We start from the raw sequence: 24,303 nt of genomic DNA on the forward strand, positions 1-24,303 counted from the left end.
ATAGACGTGGCACGCAATGTGCCCTGCACTCACGTGTGTACCCGTTTATGCCACACACTCCATGCCTGACGTGTGCACACACACAAACACACACGCTGCCTCTCTGTTCCCTCCCAGCTCTGACCCAGAGCCCAGAGCAGTCCTCTCTGCCCAGTGCCCAGTTCCCTGGTCTCATGAGTGCCAGCCAGAAGCCAGCTTGCTTGCCCCCAAGGTCACTGCCCCCCAGGAGAGGGCTGCGGGCCAATCCTGGAGGCCTTGGGAGCCGCCGTGCTGGCCTCTGCCCTGGATGTGTGCTCACAATCACTGTAATCTCAGTGCCATGCTTGGCACCATGCCCCTCTGGGAACCTCCACCCCATGACCTCGATAGTCCCCTTGCCCTTCCTGGGGAGGGGGAGGCAGGGATGGATGGGGGCCCAGAGAGGTAGGTGGACGGCTTTTCCCAAGTCTCAAAGGCCCTGCCCGTGTGCACCTTTTCCAGGCAGAGGCAGGCGTGCTGTGGTGGGGTGGGGGACTGTGTGTGACCGGGCGGGACCTAGGGCGGTGCTCTCTCCTCTGGGCAGGGTGGGGCAACAGCTTTGAGCTCTGCTGCCCCAGCTCGGGTGGGCAAGCAGCCCCAGCTGTCAGCATCTGGGGGCCTCCGCCGGCCCCCCTCTCCCTGGCTAGTTGGAGGGTGGGGCCCAGGCATTCCTGTGGTTGGGAGCCAAGGCTGGAGGCCAATGGCGCTGCGGCAGCTGCTGACGCCACCGCCGACGCGGCGAGGCCCCTCCACACCCATCCTCCCCTCCCTCCTCCTCCCGCCTGCAAGAGAGAGTCGGTGGGGGCCGAGGGCAGTCGCCGGGAGGGCAGGCTGGGGGGCCCCGAGGCCAGGGCCGGCACAGTGGTCAGCGGGGGCTGGCGGGGGCAGGGAGGGTGGAGGGGGCCGGGATGCCACCACAGCGGCTGTGATGCGGGGAGTCCGGGGAGCCGGCAGGATGGCAGGAGGGAGAGGTACGTGAGTGTCCTGGCTGGTGTGTGGGTCCTAAGGGGGCTGAGTACGGGGTGTGGTTTACTCACCCTCGTCACGTGATGTGTGTGCCCGGGACTGGAGCTGTAGTTAACTGTGTGTGTGTGTGTCTCATTGTGCTTCTCTGTGTGTGTGTGAGTGTCTCTGGGTGTGTATTTTCCTGGGTCTCCTTGTGATGTGTGTGTGTGTGTGTGTGTGGTTTGGTTTCACCCTCCCTCTTTGATACTTCATGCTGAGCTAGGCCCCTGGGTAGCCCCTCAGGGGCCAGGCTAGGCCAGGGCCACAAGGCCGCTGTCCCTGGGGGCTGCCTCCTTTTTTGGCCGGGCCTGGGCGCTGGCCCTGCCACTCCTCAGCAATGCAGCGTCAGCCTCAGCTCCCAGCGCCAAATTCCAGGGCTGGGGTGGCAGAAGGTGGCGCAAGGTCCCTCAACCAGTCTGGCCTCTCCCTCAAGCCTGGTCCAGAGAAGCAGGGGGTGAGCAAGTCCCTCCCCCGCCCCCCAGTGGCCCAGGAGCCAGGCCCTCAGCTTCCCGTCCAGGGGGATGGAGGGACAGCTGGGCTCTCCCAGCCCCCGCCCACCCCACCCTGGACACACCCCTTAGGCGGCTCCCTCCCCTGTCATCTGCCACCTTGACTGGTCTCTGGTGGGGTTTCCCAGCTCCACCCGAGGGTCTGTGGGCACCATGGGACACAAGCAAGCAGGGAGGCGGCTGAGGCCAGCATGAGGGGAGGACCCCAGAAAACAGATGTTGGAATGTTTGTGGCTAAAGGCAGTCCTTGTCATAAGCCTTAGAAAAATCCTGGCTCTTTCTCGAGTGAATGTGTGTGTGTGTATGTGTGTATGTGTGTGTAAGACTCAAAGGCCTCTTATTTCTTTGTCCTCCCCTTGACTCTCTTTGGAGCATGCCTTCTCACCCCCGCCCTCTCAGGACCACCCCCAAAGCTTGGTCCCCTTCCTTCAGGCCCCTTTCTGGAGGGCCTTGACCTCCGGGGGCTGCTGTAACCCTGCCCTGTGGGGTCTGTTCAGCCCTGCTCACCTGCCTTTGTGTCCCCGGGCAGGCCTACTCCCAGGACGCCTACCTGAAGGGGAACGAGCCGTATTCTGGAGAGGCCCGGAGCATCCCAGAGCCACCCCCGATCTGCTACCCCCGAAAGACCTACGCCCCGCCAGCCCGGGTCTCCACCTGGGCCGCTATGGTTCCTGAGCCGCTCTCAGCACTGCCCGGTGACCCCCGGAGTCCTGCTGCCTGGAGTGACCCGGGGCCCCGCATCCCGTCTACCGCCCGCTCCCATCCGGACCACCCTTCCTTGGGGATGAGCCAGCCCCGCCCCAGCCCTGGTGCCTTCCCCCGCCTCCCCCCAGAGCCCCGGACGCCTCGTGCCTTCCCGGAGCCTGGCAGCCGGGCACCCCCCAGCAGACTGGAGTGCCAGCAGGCCTTGTCAAACTGGCTGTCGAACCAGGTACCCCGCAGGGCGGGGGAGAGACGGTGCCCCGCCATGCCCCCCCGGGCCCGTAGTGCCTCCCAGGACCGACTGGAGGAGGTGACTGCCCATCGCCCTTGGCCCTGCTCCACCTCCCAGGGTGCCTTGAGCCAGCTGGGCCAGGAGGGCTGGCACCGAGCACGCTCAGACGACTACCTGAGCCGGGCCACCCGCTCTGCTGAGGCGCTGGGGCCAGGAGCGCTGCTGTCACCCCGCTTCGAGCGCTGCGGCTGGGCTTCCCAGCGGCCGTCTGCCCGCACCCCTGCCTGCGCACCCAGGGACCTGCCCGGGCCCCAGGCCCCAGCCCCTCCTGGCCTGCAGGGCCTGGACGACCTCGGGTACATCGGGTACCGGAGCTACAGCCCATCATTCCAGCGCCGGACTGGCCTCCTGCAGGCGCTCTCCTTCCGGGACTCCCCCTTTGGGGGGCTGCCCACCTTCAACTTGGCCCAGTCCCCCGCACCGTTCCCACCAGAGGCCTCTGAACCACCAAGAGTTGTCCGACCAGAACCCAGCACCCGGGCCTCGGAGCCTCCCGCCGAGGATCGCCGTGATGAAGTGATCCTGAGGCAGAAGCCTCCCACGGGCCGCAAGGTCCAGCTGCCCCCCGCAAGACAGATGAACCTTGGGTTTGGTGACGAGTCCCCAGAGCCAGAGGCCAGTGGGCGAGGGGAACGCCCGGCCAGGAAGGTGGCCCCTTTGGCCACTACTGAAGACTCTCTGGCTTCCATTCCCTTCATCGGTGAGTGATGGTGCGGGTGGCTTGTCTTGGGAGACTTGCTTTTCCGTGTCCCTGTTGTCCTCCACCTACCTGCCACCCGAGCGAAACTCTGGGGTGGGTGCTGATGGGATCAACTCATTTCTGTGGCCATCCATCCATTCGTCCATCCATCTTTCTCCCATCATCCCGTCATCCCGCCTCCACTCGTTGACGCGTCCAGTCTTCTTTCCATCCACCTTTACTTCCCCTGTCTCTCCTTCCCTTCCTTCCTTCCTTCTTTCCCTCCCCGTCTCTGGCCTCCTTTGTCCTGTTCTTCCCTTCTTTCTTTTCACTCTTCCTTCCACTCTTTCTCTATCTTTCCTTTGTTCTGTTCACTCTTTCTTCTTTCCATCCGTCCTCCATCCTTCCATGCATCCAGCACCGAGTTGTGCAAGGCACTGTGCTAGGCTCTGTCTTCTCCTGGAGCGCATGGTCCATGGGAATGTATGATCAGACGAGAACGATCCAGGTGAACGGGTGTGTAATAGGAGTCGGGGAGCGCTGAGAGACAGAGAAGGGCTGGGCTGGGGCACAGTGGCCAAGGAGAGAAAGGAGATTGTGGCTAAGACGAATGAGTTAGTCAGGGGAAGAAAGTTCAGGGAGAGAGACGAGGATGTGCAAAGACCCCGAAGTGTGAGTTAGGATGTCCTTCCAGGTCACTGCATGGGTTGGGAGGGGCCTATTAGTTGATGAGGAGTTCGGACTTCACTTTGAGAGCAGAGGGAATACTGAAAACTTGTTAGGAATGGATGCGTAAAGGGGAGACGGGACAGCGGAAGGGTTGGTGATTCCCAGGTTTCTGGCCTTCCTGGAGGGTAGAGCCTCACCTCTGTATCAGGAAAGAAAAGGAACGAGACGGGAAAAGATTTCGGGTTTGCTGAATAAGAGGTGCTCGTGAGGGAGCGTGATCAGCTGGGCTGGGTCTGGGGGCTTGGGAAGACTGGCCTGCAAGATCATGGAACTGGAGCCCAGAGGTGGTAACCGGACCTGAGGGTGGTGAGCTCACCCAAGGGCAGCCATGGGAGTGACCCTGGGGAAGATCCCCAGGCCAGGAGAGGAGGCACGACCTGCCCCCCGCACCCCAGCCCCCAAGTCCGCTGAACCAGCCTTGTCTAATAGGGCAGACACAGCCTTTTGTCTCAGTAAGCTCCCAATATGAAGTTAGGAGGTAGTTCCAGTCCAAGGGGGTGATGTGGCACCCACTTCAAGGAGCCCCCAGTTGGTGGGGGAGATAGATGGTCCTTATCCTCTGGAAGCTCCCAGTCTGATGGGGGAGACACACTCCATGGCCTCAGAGAGCCGTCAGTCTGGTGGGGCAGACACAGTTCCTGCCTCTAGGAGCCAGGTCTAAGAGGGGTGACTTGCCCCCACTCCTGGGTGCCCTCAGTGTGATGGAGGAGGCTGAAGCTGAGCTTGCATGACCACAGTGGTGGCTCAGTTCCCTTGGCAGTGGGCGTGTTGCCAGGAGGGCCCTGGAGGGCTTTTGGAGTCTGGGGATATGGTCCCAGCCTGGCTGTGAGGCTGGGGCCCTGGGGTGGCAGGCAGGTTCAGGCTTCTGGGACCTTCACCCACCGCTCCCTCTGCTCTCGCAGACGAGCCCACCAGCCCCAGCATTGACCTCCAAGCCAAGCACGTCCCTGCTTCTGCTGTGGTCTCCAGCGCCATGAACTCCGCCCCTGTCCTGGGCACCAGCCCATCCTCCCCAACCTTCACCTTTGCCCTCGGCCGCCATTACTCCCAGGACTGCAGTGAGTGCTTCCCGCAACCCCAGCCCCAGCCGCTCCCTTGTTGCCTGGTCCCACTGGTCCCTGTTGGGCCCACTGCCTGATGGCTGGCCTCCCCCGACTGGCTTCTGCTTCTCCTGGGGTCCCCTGGGGACCAGGTCCCCGGGCCCTGCCTGGATGGGAGGGCTCTGGGGAAGCCCCCTCCGCTGCCCCGCTGATCTGGGCGGCTTTGCAGGCAGCATCAAGGCTGGCCGCCGTTCTTCCTACTTGTTGGCCATCACCACCGAGCGCTCCAAGTCCTGCGACGATGGGCTCAACACCTTCCGGGACGAGGGCCGGGCTCTGCGGTGAGGACCGGGTGTGGCAGGGCTCTTGGCCCTTGGGTCTTCTACACGCGGGGGCAGTGGGCTTCCCACTGCAGGACCTTTGATCCTTGGGACTTGTGGGAGGTCCAAGCGGTGCCTCGCATATGCCTCATCCTTGATCCTCACCGCCTAGGCGCCTGCCGAACCGCGTGCCCAGCCTGCGGATGCTTCGAAGCTTCTTCACTGATGGGGTGAGTGGCACGTGTGATGTGAGCTGGTGAGGGTGTCGGAGGGCTGGGGTGTCCCACGCCTCAGCTCTGGAGCCTAGCCTTGGCAGCAGGGCCTGGCCTGGGACTCCTATGATCCCAAATGGGTCACCCGGATTCCTGTCTCCTTCCTACCTTGGCTCTCCCCACACTCACTTTGTGCCAGCCATGAGACCCACCCTCTCTGGGGGCTCTGTCATCCCCTAAAGACACCGTGAGCCCCCCTCCCAAGGCCTTTGCACTGTCCTGCCAAGCCCCCACCTCTCGTCTAGAAGGTCCTCTCCATGCCCACCTCCATAGCCGCAGGACTCACTTTTTCACTTTCTCTAGATTTACTTTTTTTCTCTAGATTTTTTTAGGCCTTCCGTCAGATTTCAGCCTAGCCCTGACTTTCATGCCTCCCCCCACCACCGTGCTTTCCTCTGAGCACTTCCCCTGTTGAGCACTTTATGGGCTCATCTCCTTTCTTGCCTGTCTCCCCAGCTAGAATGTAAGCCCCATGCGGGCAGGGGTTTCACTTGTCTTAGTCACTGCTTGACCCTACTGGGTGTCTAACACAGTGCCAATGCTGGGAGGCACTGGGTCGGTATTTGTGTGGTGTCTTCAGGGGACAGCGAACACCCTGGAAAGGGCGGCGGGGACACAGGGTTGAGAGTGCTGGAGAGGCCAACGTTTCCAGCCTCAGGACTTTGGGAGACACAGGATCAGTTCTGAAATGGCCTTAAGTGTCTTTTTTTTTTTTTTAATTTTTATTTATTTATTTTTTAAAATATTTATTTATTTTTGCCAGCTCTGGGTCTTTTGTTGCTGTGTGAGGGCTTTCTCTGGTTGTGGTGGGCAGGGGCTTCTCTTCATTGTGGTGCGCAGGCTTACTGCAGTGGCTCCTGTTGTCATAGAGCTTGGGCTGTAGGGAACTCGGGCTTGAGTAGTTGTGGCGCACAGGTTTAATTGCCCCCCGGCACGTGGCATCTTCCCAGACCAGGGATTGAACCGATGTCCCCTGCATTGGCAGGCAGATTCTTTTTTTTTAATTTTTAATTTAATTTACAACGTTGTGTTGTTTTCTGCCGTACGATAAATCAGTCGTAACTACATATATGTATATATATCCCCTCCCTCTTGAGCCTCTCTCCTGCCTACCACCCCCATCCCCCCCCTCTAGGTTGTCAGAGCACCAGACTGGGCTCCCTGTGTTGTACAGGGCAGGCAGATTATTAGCTACTGGACCACTAGGGAAGCCCAGGCTTAAATCTTCTTGATTATAGACGGGCTGGAAAAGGCATCTTGATTTCTGTTTTCTTCTTCTTGGCCACACCCTGTGGCTTAGTAGGATCTTAGTTGAACCTGCACCCTCAGAAATGAAAGTGAGCAGTCCTAACCACTGAACCGCCAGGGAACTCCTGGCATCTTGATTTTGTTGACACCTTGATGACTCTGTCACCTGGCTTCCTCCTTTCACTCCCTCTGCTTACTTAACCCTCCCCTAACCCGTCACTGCTATTGCTGGAGTCCTGCTGACGCTGGCACTTCCTCTGTTAACCCCTTGTGGGCATGACCACCTGCTCCACTAACTCAGTCTTTGTTGATGTTCCTACTTCCCCTGTTTATGTAACTCCATGCGGACACAATCACTTTCCCTGTTTCCTTAATTCCTTCAAGTCTATAAAGTTAAATGTGCTGAGGCAGGTGGTCGGCAGGTCACATAGCCTTTCCTCCTTTCTGGCTTCCCCATCACATACATCTCATGACAGCAACACAGATGGATCAGAGAGGGCAAGCAAGGCCTCTGAGAGCACACAGCACAGAGGAGTGTGGTACACACCAGGCCTGTGGGGCTGCAAGTGGTCCATGGGGTTTCTGAGATGCTGGTACTGTGGGAGCCACCCTAAATTGCTCTCTGTTGTCTCTCTGCAGTCCTTGGATAGCTGGGGCACTTCCGAAGATGCTGACGCTCCTTCCAAGCGACACTCAACCTCTGACCTCTCAGATGCGACCTTCAGCGACATTAGGAGAGAAGGCTGGTTGTATTATAAGCAGGTCCTCACCAAGAAAGGGAAGGTAAGATGGCTGGAGGAATGAGCTGGAGGTGGATGGAAGCTGGCTCCAGCAGAACTCTCCAGTTTTTCCTACACCCACCCCACTGCCTCTGGAGCTAAGACTGCCGCATGAGGGGTTAGATGCCAGGAAGAACTTCCCAGGGATCCTAAAGAACTCATGAAAAAGTTCATCAGAGAGATGGTCTTTGCTGTGGGTGGATCTGATCAAGTTATGCTTGGAATTCTGACAATACTATCCCATGGTTGATCCTTGGTTGGCAGATCACACCCAGAATGGCCACTGGGGCTCATGGGAAATGACAGAGCAAGGCCAGGGTGATTCTGTTAGGGGAGCTGAAGCCCCAGAAGAAAGCAGAGTTCAGCCTTTCCAAGGCCATCAGAGGTTTTAGTCTTTATCCTGGAAAGTGTTAGTAGCTCAGTTCTGTCTGACTCTTTGAGATCCCATGGACTGTAGCCAGCCAGGCTCCTTTATCCATGGGATTCTCCAGGCAAGAATACTGGAGTGGGTTGCCATTCCCTTCTCCAGGGGATCGTCCCTACCCAGGGATCAAACCCAGGTCTCCTGCATTGAAAGCTGGCTCTCTACCATCTGAGCCATGGCGGCTTTATACTAAGGGCTGTAGTTCATGGGGTTGCAAAGAATCAGACATAACTTAGTGACTGAACAACAAGGTGCACCTAAAAGCCCCTGGGGCCTCTCCCACTGGGCTTCTTGTGGGGAGTGAATTAGACAGGGTCAAAGGGAGGTAAGGAGGCCAAGTAAGAGCTGCTCTGGAGATTCAGGTGAGAGAGGAAGGGGGCCTGGGCCTGGGCGGGGGAACAAGCAGGATCCCAAGGGGCAAAGGTGGAGCCCCTGGATCTATGGAGCACGAACTCTGGCTCCAGGCAGCACCATGGGCTGCAGAAGCGGGAGGAGGAGCCACCCCACTGCTGTGCCTCCCCGCAGCACAGGCAGAGCTGGGCAGAGCGGTTAGCGTGAACCTGGGCTTGGCTCTTAACTGTGCTGCGAGTTGCTGGTGAAGCTCAGGCTGCTCGCTGACCTATGACCCAGTTTCCTCGTCTGTAAGCGGAGTGAATGCTAATCCCCAGATCGTGCATCTTTGCTGAGGATTAAATGAGATGATCTAAGCAAGAGTTTACCTGGGTGCCTGGCCCTCGGGAGCTGCTCTTCTGCTTATTGCTATTGTTTGAATTTTCTATCCTGCCTTCTAGGGTATCTTGTACCTGGCGGGAACTTAAGCTTCAAAGTCAGACACACTTGGAATTCCTGCCCAGCCACTTATCAGGCACAAGGCAGCTGGTAACCCCCTTAATGTCCGAATCTCACTTTTCTGATCTGTGAGATGGGGACAGTGTTATTCTTCTCCAAGGGCCCATGTGAAAGTGAAGTGAGAGTGTAGTCCAAACAGGGCTGGCACTCCTCTGTGCCCTTGTCTGGCCTGTTCATGATGCTGCACAGCCTGCTGCTGCTAAGTCGCTTCAGTCATGTCCGACTCTGTGCGATCCCACGGACTGCAGCCCACCAGGCTTCTCTGTCCATGGGATTTTCCAGGCAAGAGTACTGGAGTGGGGTGCCATTGCCCTACTCAGCTCCAATTCTCTGCTGAGGTTCTACAGATTCAGGGGTGAAGGAGCCAGGCCAGTCCTGCCCTGCTGGGGTTCATGCTGGGTGGAGAAAGCACAGTGCTTGACTGCTGTGATGGGGGCACTCAGGAGAGCAGTGCGTAGCAACCTATGACCCTGACCTCAGTGGAATGGGAGGGGGTGTCTGGAAAGCTGTGAAGGGTGTCTAGGGATCTATGAAGCAGGAAGGGTGTGATCTGACAGGGGAGATGCCCTCCTGGGCAGTCTGGGGGGAAGGTGGCAGGGGATGCTGGGCGGCTAGGAGCCGGGATAAGAGATGGAAGGCCAGTGTGGAGGTGGGTGCCTGCCCGCTCGCAGGCCCATCCCTTGGGGTAAGCCTTTGCAGGTGAGGGGGTGGGGTGGAGGTGGGAGCCCAGGAGGTAAGTGTTGCATCTGTGACAGGCGGAGACAAGGCCATTGCTGTTGCCCAGGTGAGCGAGGGGAGCGGGGCGGAGGAGAGGGGACAATTTAGAGAGATGTGAGGGGGAAGGAAAGCTGGGCAGGCTGCAGGCTGGGAGGTGACGGAGGGTGGAGGAGGTAGTGTTGGTTCCTGGGGTCCCAGCTTGGGCTGGAGGGTCAGTGAATGGTGGGACCCTTCCCCCAGCCGGAGGGGCAGGTCTGGGGAGAGGCAGCCAAGAGGTTCTTTGTGGGCCTATGGCGTCCAAAGGCCCTGGCGCATCCCCCAGTGGAGGTGTCCTGGTGACAGAGGCTCTGAGGGTGCGGCATCAGGAGGGAGATCCACGTGGGGAGGGTGCTTGTCCATCAGAGAGGACACAAGTGTCTGCAGCCACAGGTGCAGGAACACTGAGGGAGAAAGCAAGAGACGGATGGGCCTCGGGAAGAAGCGGAGAATGGAGACCAAGGAGGAGTGGGCAGGTATGGACAAATGGTCTGGCCCAAGGCTGGAGGTGATAGCTGCTGACTCCTGCCTGACAGTGGGCTGTCCCCTGCTCTGGGAGCCCTCTGGCAGCCCAGCAGCAGGATCTCCTGGGCAAGGAAGGGACCTGGCCCCTCCCGGTGCTTCGGTCTGTCCAGGATCCAGATTGCCAGGCAGATGTTGTCTGCTCCAGCCAAGTCCAGCCTTCCCCCGGCCCCCAGCTCCTTTGGAGGCCACTGACTATCAGTGAGAGGATGGGATGGGTGGGTGTGACATCCCTGCAGCCAGACCCAGCACTGGAGCTGGATGTGACCTTGGAGCTGGGTCACCTCTTATTTTTCCAATATGGCATACTGATGCTAGGGGCGGGGGCCTGACTTGTCCAAGGTCATCTAGCTGGTTTAGTCCCAAAGGGCCTCCTTGTCACCATCTCACTCTGACATTAAACTTCTCTTGGAGGGCCCTGCTGTTTCCTGCTTTGAACATCCCTGCCTGGGTCCAGTAGGTATGGGATGATGGGCAGGGTTCATGGCCAGACGTAGCTGAGTTCACCTGCCAGCCTCCAAGTCTCCTCATCTGGTTTGTTCTGAGGACAGAGGCTCTTGCTGGCTGAAGAGTCGTAGGTAGGCTGTGAGCCAGAGGAACGGTGCCCTCAGTCTAATGGGGGAGATGAAGCCCCAGCCCGCAGGGTGTTGTTCCGAGAACGACAAATTCATTTACTCAGTAAATATCGACGAGCACTTCCCCTGTGCCAGCATGGCTCTAGGCTCTGGAGTGGGGAGGCAAGAGGGCAGATGAGTTCCCTGACTCAGGAGCTTTTCCGAGCTTTCCCAATATGGAGAAAGCTGCCCATAGCCAGTAACCTGAGGCTGCGATGGGCATTCAGAGAAGATGAACAGGGCGATGTAATTGCCTTTAAGTGGGGAGGAAGGAGGAGCTGCCATTAGGGGAGAAGCGCTTAGAGGTGGTTTTGCTAAGGAGGTGATGTTGGTAACACTTGAGCTTAGACCGTAAGGGTGAGAAGGAGGCAACCACATGAGGAAGAAAGACCAGGGGCTCTGGGCAGAAGGAATAGCATGTGCACAGATCTGGAGAAAGGAAAGGTTTGGCTTGTTCAGTAGAAAAGGCCCCTGTGTCTCGGCATCATGAGAAAAAAAGAGGGATGGGTTAGGAGAAACAGGCACCTGATCACAAAAGACCTTAGATTTGATTCCAGCGGTGATGGGAAGCCATGAGAGGGTGCCAAGCAGGGGGAGCCAGGACCTCATCTACGTTTTGAAATGATGGCTGCAGCTGCTGCTTGCAGAGTGGGTTGCAGGAGGGAGAGTGGAAACTGGGAAGGTTCATGCAGTGGTCCAGGCAAGAGGTGTTGATGTGGTGGCAGGAAAGATGGAGAGAGGTGATATTCTAGAAGCAGAACAGTTGTGATTTCCTGATGGGTTGGAGTCAAGGTTGAGGAACAAGGAGGAGTCAAGAGCAATTCCCAGGTTTTTGGACAACTAGGTGGATTTACTGAGCTGAAAAAGATGGATGGAAGGGGAAAGGTAAAAATCAAGTGCCCCATAGTGAGCAAGCAGCATCTGCAGTGCCCGTGGGACATGCAGATGGAGACACTGAGCAGACAGTGGCAGGTACCGGAGCGTGGCTCTGGGGAGATGCTGGGCCACGGGTACGACTGAGCATCAGCATCAGCAGACAGACAAGATTTTAAAAAACGGGCGTGGATGGTGTCATGGGGGAGGTGTGCAGGGGGTGGGGGCCCAGGACAAAGTTCTGGAGCGCCCCCTCCTTTAGGGCAAGGACTCTCAGCTCAGCATTGTTGGCATTTTGGGCCAGATGAGTTTTTGCTGTGGGGTTGGCCTGGCATCAGCATGCTTAGCAGCATCCTCAGTCTGCCTCTGCCCACTAGGTGCCATAGCACTTCCCCAGGTGTGACAACTGAAAATGTCTCCAGACAAACATCTCCTGGTTGAGAACTGCTGATGTAGGGGATGTTGGTTGATGAGGGGCGGGGTGGAGGAGTAGAAAAGGAGTCAGTGAAATTAGGAGGAAAACTAGAAACCACAGGATCCTGGATGCCAAGAGAGAGTTTGGGGAGGGAAGGAATGACTGCTGGCTGGGTCCTATACCACCAAGAGGCCAAGCAAAGGGCTGAGAAGGGCCTGGACGCTGCCACAAGCTTTCGCAGTACTGAGCCCAGGTGGCCTGGGGGGCAGCTTCCCAGGAAGAGGAGAGGGAGTGGAGTCTTGAGTGAGAGATAGAGAAGCAGGGAGAGCAAGCGTGGTTGACAGCTTCTGACAAGCTTTGCCCGCTAAGGGAAGCAGAATGTGGCCCCTGAATGGCTTTAGGAGGATTGTGCGGAAGGTGGGTCCCGCTTGGTCGGGGGGTGGGGTCTGATTGCCCTCTGGAGCCCCCTGCCGGTTCTCCGGGGGCATTGCCGATGCCGCCGGAGCGCCCACTTGAAGAGAAGATTGGGGACCCTTTGAGGGCACTGAGAACGATGGATAGGGGTGTCCCGGCCGCTGCGAGGCTGAGAGAGGTGGGGGACTGCGTGCGGGAGGCCGCCCCAGGCGCCGGCGGGAGTGGCGCAGAGCAGGGGGCTCCCGGCGGGCAGTGGGGTGGGGAGCCCACCGCTGTCCACCGCCTGCAACTCCTAGGGCCCCCTCGGGCTCTGGGGCGGGGAGGGCAGGCCCAGCCTCTCACCCCGCCCCCCTCCCCTCTCTCCCCCTCCTCGTGTCTCCCTGCAGAAAGCGGGCGGCGGCCTGCGCCAGTGGAAGCGGGTGTACGCCGCGCTGCGGGCGCGCTCGCTCTCGCTGAGCAAGGAGCGGCGGGAGCCCGGGCCGGCGGCGGCGGGGGCGGCGGCGGCCGTCGCAGGTGAGGACGAGGCGGCGCCCGTCTGCATCGGCTCCTGCCTGGTGGACATCTCCTACAGCGAGACCAAGAGGAGGCACGTGTTCCGGCTGACCACCGCTGACTTCTGTGAATATCTCTTTCAGGCTGAGGACCGGGATGACATGCTGGGCTGGATCAGAGCGATCCGAGAGAACAGCAGGGCCGAGGGCGAGGTGAGGGCCCGGCCCGGCCCCAGGCGGGCCAGGGAGGGCAGGGCAGGCCCCGGGCCCCTCTCACCGGCCGGGCTCCTCCCTTCCCCGCTCGGAGCCTCAGTCCCTCTTGCATAAAATGGGCCAACAGGAGTATACCTGGCGACTCTGCCCGCCCAGGGTTTGGTGTGAAGAGAGGATGCATGGGCCAGTGGCTCACAGAGGGCCTGGCGTCCTTAGTATTCCATGACTGGCAGTAACAATAATAGCTGTCAGAGTGACAGTAATTATTATTATTATCATCGTTGTTATGACTGCCTTGGGCAGGCTCTGGCACAGAGAGGTCAGGTCCAGGCCAAACCTCAGCCTCTTGGTGGAGCTTCGGGAGGCAGGGGGATCTCCTGTGAAATGTATTACAGAAAGAGGTCCCCCTGGGCCAGAGCTGTAGGGGACCCCCCTGCCAGGGCTGGCCTTTCTGCAGAGGCAAAAACACATTGACCTTGGGAGGAGGCCAAGGGGATTGGCCTTTGGCAGCAGGCAGCAGGGGCTGAGCCAAGGGCTTTGGCAGGGAATCCAGGAGAAGTTTTAAATGGCGCCCCCTCCACGGTGGCGCTGCACGCCAGGGGCCTGGCTGGAGTATCTGCCTCGACTCACTCCAGCTCCCAGGTGGCTGCACAAGTGTGCCTCTGTACACCTGCAGTTCTGTGGGGGTCCTGGGCTGGGAGCTGGGGGCTGGCCTCTGCCAAGAGGATGGTGGGCTTGGGCCCTGGTCCAGCGTTCACCTGCTCTGACCACAGGAGGGGGTCCTAGTGCTCACCGAGGCCCACCATCTCACTGAGCCAGGCTCTGCTGCCCCAGGACAATGTCCTCGCTGCAGGGAGAAAAGCACCTGAAATTTAGGGCCCTTCTCTGCGGGGACTGGCTGGGGCTGTCCCCAACAGGGTATGAGCTGGGGGTCCCAAGTCCCTGCATTATTGCAACAGCTGCCCCTCCTGGGGCAGCTGGGCTGTGCCTTGCCAGAACTGTGATGAATGCCACATGCATAATTCTGCACCCCAACCCTGAGGTTGCCATATTATCTCTCCAAGGAGGAGACTGAGGCTCAGAGAGGTTAAGTGGATTACCCAAGGTCACACGGCTGGTGAGGGGGTGCTTGAGAGTCCGGCCCTGGTCTTTCTTGCTCTGGGGTCTGTCCCCTCCAGCTGGCAGATGGAGGAGAGGGGAGGCAAAGCTGAGGCAGGGGCCAGGGAGAAGTCCTGGTGGGTTGGCCACGGGCACTGATGGGGTCTGCTTTCTCTTTCCTTCCTCCAGGACCCCGGCTGTGCCAACCAAGCTCTGATCAGCAAGAAGCTTAATGATTATCGCAAAGTGAGGTGAGGCCCAGTCCTTGTCCTGGCCATGGGGTGGGGGACACCCCAGGCAGAGGTCATTCTCCTGGCCCATCTCCAGACTTGAGGGCAGTCCTGAATCGCCCTCTCTTGGGGGCAGGGAGGGCAGAGGGGCATTGAGGCCTCCAGTCCCCAGAAGGGCATGGGGGGAATGGTCTTGGGGATGGAGGAGAGGTCCGAAGAGATGGGAGGCCAGGGCAGGTGGCATGCTGGGCCACCCCAGTGAAGACCTCTCCCCTCTTCCTACACAGCCATAGCTCTGGGCCCAAAGCTGATTCTTCCCCCAAAGGCTCTCGTGGCCTGGGGGGACTCAAGTCTGAGTTCCTCAAACAGAGTACGGCACGTGGCTTCAGAACTCAGGACCAGCCTGCAGGGAGCAAGGGTAGGAAGGTGGCTGCTAAGGGGGTGGTATGCATGTGGGTGTGTGCCGTGGTTATCCTCATGCATCTGCCCATGTGTGTATGCCTGTGAGGGGCTGGGGGCTCTGAGGGTCTCAGGGGTGGAAGGGCCTGGAGCCTGATTTCCCTCCAGGACATCCCAGCTGGGTGGTCCTCCAATCTCTGCTTGTGTCCTTCAGGAGCAGGAGGCAGCCTTTTCCATCTTCACACGCTTTTGACCATTAGAAAGTTCTTTCTTTGGTTGTACCAGAATCTGTGGCGCCCACTTTGTTGTCAGCCCCTGAGCCCATACAGAAGTCCCCTATTACTCTGAGGCCTCTCTTCCCCAGGGTGAACACCCTCATGACTTTGGCCTTCTCTGTTGGGATAGTATAATTTCCCATCAGCCCTCAGCATCCTGGTTGCCTTTCTGAAGGAGTCCCCTTACGTCCAGTGTGTGAATGTGATGTACAAGTGTCTGTGACCGAGTGTGGCTGTTGCCCCTCCCTGGGCCCCTAGCTCACCCGGGCTCTCTTCCTCCTCCAGCCCCAGATGACAGTGTCTCCACCTCCAAAACCCCCTGGGGCATCAGCATCATCAAGAAGAACAAGAAGGCGGCGCCCAGGGCATTTGGTGTCCGACTGGAGGAGTGCCAGCCAGCTACGGAGAACCAGGTGGGCTCCTGCAGTGCTCCAGGGCCAGAGGGGAGTGGGGCGACTGAGGCACAGAGGGTCAGAGCTGCCAGGGACCTTGGAACCAGCTCTCCACCTCATCTTATGGACACAGCTGGGAAAGCCGCTCAGGGAGGGAGCACAGAGCTGAGTCAGAGTCCCTGATTCCCAGCTGGTGCTCCTTCCCAGACCATGGCAAAGCTTTGGTGTGATTTCTGGCTCCCAGATTGGAGGCAGCGAGAGCCTTTAGTAACTACCCTCCATGGGGTTCTGCCCTTTCTCTGCCCCCATCTTGTCCTTCCCACCTCTGGCCCACTGGTGGAGAATACTGTTCTTTTTTAAATTGTATTTCATTGAAGTATAGTTGTTGTACAATATTATGTAAATTATAGGTGTACAATGTAGTGATTCACAATTTTTTAAGGTTATGCTCCATTTATCATTATTATGGAATATTGGCTATGCTCCCTGTGTTGTACAATATATCCTTGTAGCTTATTTTATACCCACTAGTTTGTACCTCGAATCCCCTACCCCTGTCTTGCCGCTGCCCGCTTTGCTCTCCCTACTGATAACCACTGCTTTGTTCTCTACATATCTGAGCCTGCTTTTTTGTTGTTGTTATATTCACTATTTTATTTTTTAGATTCCACATATAAGGGATATACAGTACTTGCCTTTCTCTGACTTATTTCACAGAGCATCATGCTTTCCAAGTCCATCCATATTGCTGCAAATGGCAAAATTTTATTCTTTTTTATGACTATGTAGTAGAGAAGGCAATGGCACCCCACTCCAGGGCTCTTGCCTGGAGAATCCCATGGATGGAGGAGCCTGGTAGGCTACAGTCCATGGGGTCCCTACGAGTCGGATGCGACTGAGCAACTTCACTTTCACTTTTCACTTTCACGCAATGGAGAAGGAAATGGCAGCCCACTCCAGTGTTCTTGCCTGGAGAATCCCAGGGACGGCAGAGCCAGGTGGGCTGCCGTCTATGGGGTCGCACAGAGTCGGACACGACTGAAGCGACGTAGCAGCAGCAGCAGCAGTATTACGTTGTGTACATGTACCACATCTTCTTTATCCATTCATCTGTTGATGGACATTTAGGTTGCTTCCGTATCTTGGCAGCTTTAAATAATGCTGCTGTGAACATTGGGGTGCATGTATCTTTTCAAATTAGTGTGGTTTATTTTTTCTGGATATATATCCAGGAGTGGAATTGCTGGGTCATCAGTCAGTTCAGTTCAGTTCAGTTCAGTCGCTCAGTCATCTCTGACTCTTTGTGACGCCATGGACTGCAGTACACCAGGTCTCCATGTCCATCACGAAATCCCAGAGTTTGCTCAAACTCATGTCCGTTGAGGCGATGATGCCATCCAGCCATCTCATCCTCTGTTATCCCCTTCTCCTTCGCCTTTAATCTTTCCCAGCATCAGGGTCTTTTCCAATGAGTTAGTTCTTTGCATCAGGTGGCCAAAGTATTGGAGTTTCAGCTTCAGCATCAGTCCTTCCAATGAATATTCAGGACTGATTTCCTTTAGGATGGACTGGTTGGATCCCCTTGCAGTCCAAGGGAATCTCAAGAGTCTCCTCCAACACCACAGTTCAAAAGCATCAATTCTTCAGCGCTGGGTCATATAGTAACTCTATTTTCAGTGTTTTGAGAAATCTCCATGCTGTTTTCCACAATGGCTGCTTCAATTTACATTCCCACCAAGAGTGTACAAGGGTTCCCCTTTCTTCTCATCCTCGCCAGCTTTCGTCCTTTGTGGTCTTTTTGATGCAACCATTCTGACAGGTCTGAGGCGGTATCTCACTGTGGTTTTGATTTGCATTTCCCTGATGACTGGCGGTGTTGAGTATCTTTTCGTGTGCCTGTTGGCCGTTTGCATTTCCTCTTTAGAAAAATGTCTGTTCAGTTTTTCTGCCCATTTTTTAATTGGGTCATCTGTATTGTTTTTGGCCTTGACCTGTGGCCTGGAGGATCTTAGTTCCCCAACCAGGGATCACACCTGGGTCCCCAGCAGGGGATGCATGGAGTCCTAACTGCTGGACCGCTAGGGAGTTCTCAGGTTGTTTGTATTGTTGATGTTGAGTTGTATGAGCTGTTTATGTATTTTGGCTGTTAATCCCTCATTGATCAGTCGTATCATTTGCAAGTATCCTTTCCCGGAGAATGCTGTTCTTACCTCCCTAACACCCCTGCCTTGCCTGTGTCTCCAGCGTGTCCCCTTGATCGTGGCCGCGTGCTGTCGAATTGTGGAGGCACGGGGGCTGGAGTCCACGGGCATTTACCGAGTCCCAGGCAACAATGCAGTGGTGTCCAGCCTGCAGGAACAGCTCAACCGTGGCCCCGGGGACATCAACCTGCAGGATGAGGTGAGTCTGACTCGGGGGTTGGTCCATGGAAGGGGGCCAATGTGGTGTGTTCATTGTACCCTGTGATGTGCCTGGCACTGGGCCAAGGCACCAAGATGGGCACGACGAGATTTGCCTTTGCAGACCAGCCGCAGGGATGGGCCTCAACCCGGCTGCAGCCCAACAGGTGGATGCGGTCAGGGCCTGGGAGCTCTGAAGCAGAGGCTGGCGGGTGACAGGTTTTTGGGCCTGGAGGATAAGAAGAATTCAGGAAAGCCAGGAAAGGGCCCTCCAGGCAGGGAAATGGTCTGGGGAAAGGCGTGGCCCTGGAGGCTTGCTGGCAGTCACCATGCCGTCTCTGTAAAGGGCCAGGAGGCAGGTGTTCCAGGCTTTGGTTATGTGGTCTGTTGTACACCCTCCTCCTCCTTGTTCTCTTCCTTCTTCAGCTCCACAATGTTTATTTGTTTATTTACTTATTTTTGGCTGTGTTGGGTCTTCATCGCCGCCCAGGCTCTTCTCGAGTCGCAGCAAGTGGGGGCTACTTTCTAGTCGTGGAGTGTGGGCTTCTTAGTGTGTGACTTCTCTCGTTGCGTCGCACGGTCTAGGACTCATGGGCCCAGGAGTTGCAGCTCCTGGGCTCTAGAGCATAGGCTCAATAGTTGTGGCACATGGGTTTATTTGAACCACAGCACGTGGGATCGTCCCGGATCAGGGGTTGAACCCACGTCTCCTGCATTGGCAGGTGGATTCTTTACCACTGAGCCACCAGGTAAGCCCTTCTTCACAACATTTTAAAAATGCAAACCCCATTCTTACCTCGAGGGCCACACAAAAACAGGTCGTTGGCTGGATTTGACATTTGGGTCATGGTTTGCAGACCCCTGGTTAAAAGAAAGGGAGTATATGGTGTTTGCTGGAGTGGCCAGCAATGTGGGTGGCTGATCAGATGAGACAAGACTAGCTTGTGAAGGGATCTGACAACCACACTTAAGAGTTTGAAGCATGTTATAATAACAATGGAATATAACCTTCAAAAATTGTGAATCACTGTGCTATACACCAAAGTCACTGCAGATGGTGACTGCAGCCAGGAAATTAAAAGACGCTTACTCCTTGGAAGGAAAGTTATGACCGACCTAGATAGCATATTCAAAAGCAGAGACATTACTTTGCCAACAAAGGTCCATCTAGTCAAGGCTATGGTTTTTCCTGTGGTCATGTATGGATGTGAGAGTTGGACTGTGAAGAAGGCTGAGCGCCGAAGACTTGATGCTTTTGAACTGTGGTGTTGGAGAAGACTCTTGAGAGTCCCTTGGACTGCAAGGAGATCCAACCAGTCCATTCTGAAGGAGATCAGCCCTGGGATTTCTTTGGAAGGAATGATGTTAAAGCTGAAACTCCAGTACTTTGGCCACCTCATGCGAAGAGTTGACTCATTGGAAAAGACTCTGATGCTGGGAGGGATTGGGGGCAGGAGGAGAAGGGGGCGACAGAGGATGAGATGGCTGGATGGCATCACCGACTCGACAGATGTGAATTTGAGTGAACTCCGGGATTTGCTGATGGACAGGGAGGCCTGGCGTGCTGCGATTCATGGGGTGGCAAAGAGTCGGACACAACTGAGCGACTGGACTGAACTGATGCTATACACCTGGGGGCTTCCCAGGTGGCGCTAGTGGTAAAGAACCCACCTGCCAATGCAGGAGACGTAAGAGATGAAAGTTTGATCCCTGGGTCAGGAAGATCCCCTGGAGGAGGGCACGGCAACCCACTCCAGTATTCTTGCCTGGAGAATCCCATGGACAGAGAAACCTGGTAGGCTACAGTCCATGGGGTCACAAAGAGTTGGACATGACTGAAGCAACTTGGCACACACATGCTATACACCTGAAACTTATATAATACTGAACATCAATTAGATCTCAATTTTCATGATAAGACGTGTTTAAAGCAGGAAAAAAATTACATAGAAGGACTCTGGTTCAGTTAAGATAGAGAAAGCACACTCTGACCAGTTTTTCCTAGTGATTACATCTAAAAATCCTGGACAGAGTATATAAAGTAAATGTCAAATAACTCTGAAAGGTGGGTAACAGCAGCCTGGGGAGGAAGAGTGCAGCCTTCCAGAGGTCAAGGCCATCTAATGCAAACTCCCAAAATGTCTGTCTTGTCTAAAAATGTTTCTGTGCTTTCATTACAACTTGTCCTCTTCAGCTATAGAGAGAAACATTAATGTCTCTGTGTTCACAATCCTGTTTTGGTATTTCCTCCAGAATTCTACTCTATCATCTTCCCTTTCTCTTGTGCCATGAGCTGAATCATGTCCTCCCAAAATTCATACATTGAAGCCCAAACTGCCAACATGACTGTATTGGGAGTAGGGCCTATTGGGAGGTAATTATGGGGAAATAAAGTCAGGCTGCAATATGATAGGGTGAGTGTCCTTGTGGAAGGAGACACCGAAGAGCCCCTCTCTTCACCCTTTCCACCTCATAAGGACACAGCAAGAAGGTGACTGCCTGCAAACCAGGAAGAGAGCCCTCACCAAAAACTGAACGGGCCGGCACCTGGATCTTAGAGTTCCCAGCTTCCAGAGTTGTGAGAAAAGAAGTTTCTGTTGTTTAAGCCAAAAAAAAATAAAAAAAAGTTTGCAGCAGTTTAAATGTCAATTATATCACAATAAAACTGGGGGAAATATCCAAATAAACATTTCCATTTAAAAAAAGAGTTTGCAGTAGGGCCAGTGTTTCCCAGAACCCTAAGGTTCCCCAGAGGTGCTGTGGGAGGCTGAGGGCAGGTCAGGACCTGCGTCCCTGCCTGAACTAGAGTAACCTGCTTTGCTCTGTCTCTTTTTATTCATCTTTGGCTGTGCTGGGTCTTCGTTGCTTTGGGTGAGCTTTCCCTAGTTGCCGCCAACAGGGGCTCCTCCTTGTGGTATGCAGGCTTCTCGTTGCAGGGGCTTCTCTCGTTGCGGAGCAGGGACCCTCGGGAATTCAGGCTTTAGTAGCATTGGCTTCAGTAGTGGCAGCACGTGGGCTCAGCAGCCATGGCACACAGGCTTCGTTGCCCCGCGTCATGTGGAATCCTCCTGGACCAGGGATCAAACCCACTCTCCCCTGAATGGCCAGGCGGACTCTGCACCACTGGACCATCAGGGAAGTCCTTCTGTCTGTTTTCTTTAATGTCGATTTTTTTCACATTGGGTTTTCTTGGATCATTTTACTGGACAAAAGATACTCTGCTGGAAAAGATGTTTCAGAAAACCATGAATTTGGGCAGGAAAGTCCTATGAGTCACATACTCTGAAGCTGTATGTGAAGACATAAGACAGTCTTTCTGCCCTTGGGAAGGAGCTCGGGAGACAAGATGAGCACATGTGAAATAGTGGACAAGAGAAAAGGCTGGTTCTCATTAGGGACCAGATTGTGTATCCCAGAGAGGGATCTGAGTGTCAGAACAGAGAGTGGACCCACCTCTTGGGCTTGGCAGTGGGGAGGGTGAGGCCCAGGGCCGAGGACAGAGGGCTTTTGGTGGCTTCACTAAAGCCTTTGACCTTGAGCTAATGGACAGTGGGGAGCCTTGGATGGTTCTTCAGTTGGGGAGGCATAGATGAGAGTAGGGTTTGAGAAGCAGGGCTTTAGCGTATGCCTAATGGGTGTGTGGGCTTCTCTGGTGGCTCAGCTGGTGAAGAATCCACCTGCAATGTGGGAGACCCTGGTTTGATCCCTGGGTTGGGAAGATTCCCCTGGAGAAGAGAAGGGCTACCCACTCCAGTATTCTGGCCTGGAGAATTCCATGGACTATATAGTCCATGGGGTCGCAAAGAGCTGGACACAACTAAGCACCTTTCACTTCACTTGAGTGGATGTAAACTAAGGAGGCCCAGAGCAGGATGTCTAGGGAAGAAATTACCCATCTTGTGGGAGAGGGGATCAGGAGGACTCAGTGGTCCCAGGGGGATGAGGAGGGTGGGAGCAGCTCTAGGACTTGGCTGCACGAGAGGGAAGAAGGAGGGGTAGGAAAGGAGCCAGAAGTTTGAGCTGTGGACTGGTGGTATCTGTCCCTGGCAGACCTGAGGTGTAGGACAGGAAAGAGGATGTCATGGAGCAACCCGTTGGACTGGGCTTGTCGATGGAAATTCAATTAACTATCAGTTAAGAAGAAAAAAGTGTTGAGCTATGGACCCATTGTAATGAGTACTATATTGCTGAGTTGTGTGTCTTTGCTCCAGGATTTTGTTGCTTTCTGAACATGTGTTATTCTGAGCAGTTCCTATCCAGGAAGGACTTTGCATTGGGTGTTGGCGCCCCCTGGTGCACAGAAGGGACACTGACCTGGCTATTCTTCATTCTTGTGTTCAACAACCATTTGTTTAGCCCAGTTTCTCAACCTTGACACTTCGGGCAGAATAACTCTTTTCTTGTGGGAGGTTGTCTTGTGCACTGGAGGAAGTTTAGCAGCACCCCAGGCTTCTGTCCGCTCGATGCCAGTGGCGTGCCCCAGGTGTGAAAACCAAACAGTTCCAACGTCCCTTCTTGAGAATTCGTGATTTAGACCAGCAGGAGTTGGCACCAGCAGGTCCAGTGGGCAGGCTCATGTGGGGGTGGGTTTTGCTCACTTCTGTCCCCCACAGTGCCTGCACCAGGGAAGGGATGTTCTTTCTGTGGAGGGACAAATGTCCAAGCCCGCTGGGCTGGCTGGAGCAGGGGCACTGGGGCTAGGGGCTCAAGGGGCTTGGACCTGGCTGGGGACTCTGTTCTGCTGTAGTGGGTATTCTTAGCCCAGTGACCCTTGGTCTGGGCAGAGCTGGGTATGGTATCAGTAGATCCCAGAGAAGGCCAGAACCAGGCTGGACTGGGCTCCAGGGCTGGACCAGCATGGAGGCGTGGGCACCGGGGCGGGGCCTGACTACAGCCTTATGTCTTTGCCCCCTCCCCAGCGCTGGCAAGACCTCAACGTGATCAGCAGCCTGCTCAAGTCCTTCTTCCGAAAGCTACCTGAGCCTCTTTTCACTGATGGTGAGTTGGGGGCGGACGTGGAGGATGGAAGGGGGAGGGAGTACCTATCTATGCTGCGTCCTGACTGCTTTTTAAATTGAGTGTGTGGTTTTACTTTGGGGGTTTAATACAAAAGAAACACATGCTTGTAAAAAACTTCATCAGTACCGATATAAATAAAGTGAACACAGTCATCTTCCCGTTTCCTGTCCACAGAGGTTATCCTAACATTTTCTGGGCATTTACCATGTGCCAGGCACTACTCCCTACAAATCCATGAGGAGGTACTATTATTTCCACCCCATAGATGAGGGAGCTGCTGCACAGAGAGGTTAAGTGACTTGCCCGAGGTCACAGAGGTTGTAAGTGTCAGAGCCAGAATTCAACCCCAGGCATCTGTCCCCAGAGCCCAGCTCTTGGCCGTTTGCTGAGCTCCTTGTTAACAGTGCACTGTGTTTGCTTCCAGACCCTGTTACACGGGGTTTCTCTTGTGACTCAGCTGATAAAGAATCCTCCTGCAATGTGGGAGACCTGGGTTCGATCCCTGGGTTGGGAAGATCTCCTGGAAAAGGGAAAGGCTACCCACTCCAGTCTTCTGGCCTGGGTCGCAAAGAGTTGGACACGACTGAGCGACTTTCACTTTCCTTTTTCCTCTCACACGTGTGACAAAGACACACGTGCCTACATAGGGCTTGCAGTTGGGTGATGCTGGTAGCTGTTTCATCTGGCTCTGAAAGGAATAAAGCTGCGATGATAGCACTTTCCAGTTTCTATAGTATAGATACTCCTGCCATGGCTGGCTTCAGGATCCCAATCTGCTGTCACCGACATGAGCTGGGACAAGACAGACACAGCCAGTTGTCAGGAGTCCTGTGAGCGAGTGGCTCCGCTGCTTGCGTGGTTCTCAGCAGAAGGAGGCTCATTAATTTTGAGATTCATTCGTGTCAGTACAAAGAGCTCGACCTTGTTTTCCTTTTAAATCAACCACATAGTGTTTCCCAGCCTGAATAGACAGTAAATTGTCTAATCACTCCCCTTGTTGTTGTTTAGTTGGTGAGTCGTGTCTGACTGTTTGGTACCCCATGGACTGTAGCCCACCAAGCTCCTCTGTCCTTGGGATTTCCCAGCCAAGGATTCTGCAGTGGGTTGCTATTTCCTTCTCCAGGGGATCTTCCCAACCCAGGGATCGAACCCGTGTCTCCTGCTTGGCAGGCAGATTCTTTACCACTGAGCCACCTGAGAAGCTCAATCACTCTCCTACTGATGGATATTTAGATTGCCTTCACATTTTTGCTATTTCAGTACACGTTATAATGATTTTTCTTGACTGTGTCCCTGCATGCCTGGACCAGGATCCCAGAGGTAGATACTT

At 55.5% G+C, this 24,303-nt stretch overlaps 1 protein-coding gene across 1 annotated transcript in view; it reads left to right on the plus strand.

Annotated features, from left to right (window-relative positions):
- Positions 1-24,303, plus strand: part of ARHGAP23 (Rho GTPase activating protein 23) — a 72,935-nt gene that overhangs the window by 30,391 nt on the left and 18,241 nt on the right. The window contains 11 exon segments of the mRNA XM_070389761.1: positions 2,062-3,226; positions 4,837-4,992; positions 5,204-5,315; positions 5,467-5,524; positions 7,454-7,597; positions 12,844-13,161; positions 14,449-14,510; positions 14,777-14,907; positions 15,449-15,576; positions 17,800-17,955; positions 22,874-22,952. Coding sequence (XP_070245862.1) covers positions 2,062-3,226; positions 4,837-4,992; positions 5,204-5,315; positions 5,467-5,524; positions 7,454-7,597; positions 12,844-13,161; positions 14,449-14,510; positions 14,777-14,907; positions 15,449-15,576; positions 17,800-17,955; positions 22,874-22,952 — 2,509 coding nt within the window.

This window comes from Bos mutus, chromosome 19 (assembly GCF_027580195.1).
Source record: "Bos mutus isolate GX-2022 chromosome 19, NWIPB_WYAK_1.1, whole genome shotgun sequence".
NCBI classification, from domain to species: domain Eukaryota; kingdom Metazoa; phylum Chordata; class Mammalia; order Artiodactyla; family Bovidae; genus Bos; species Bos mutus.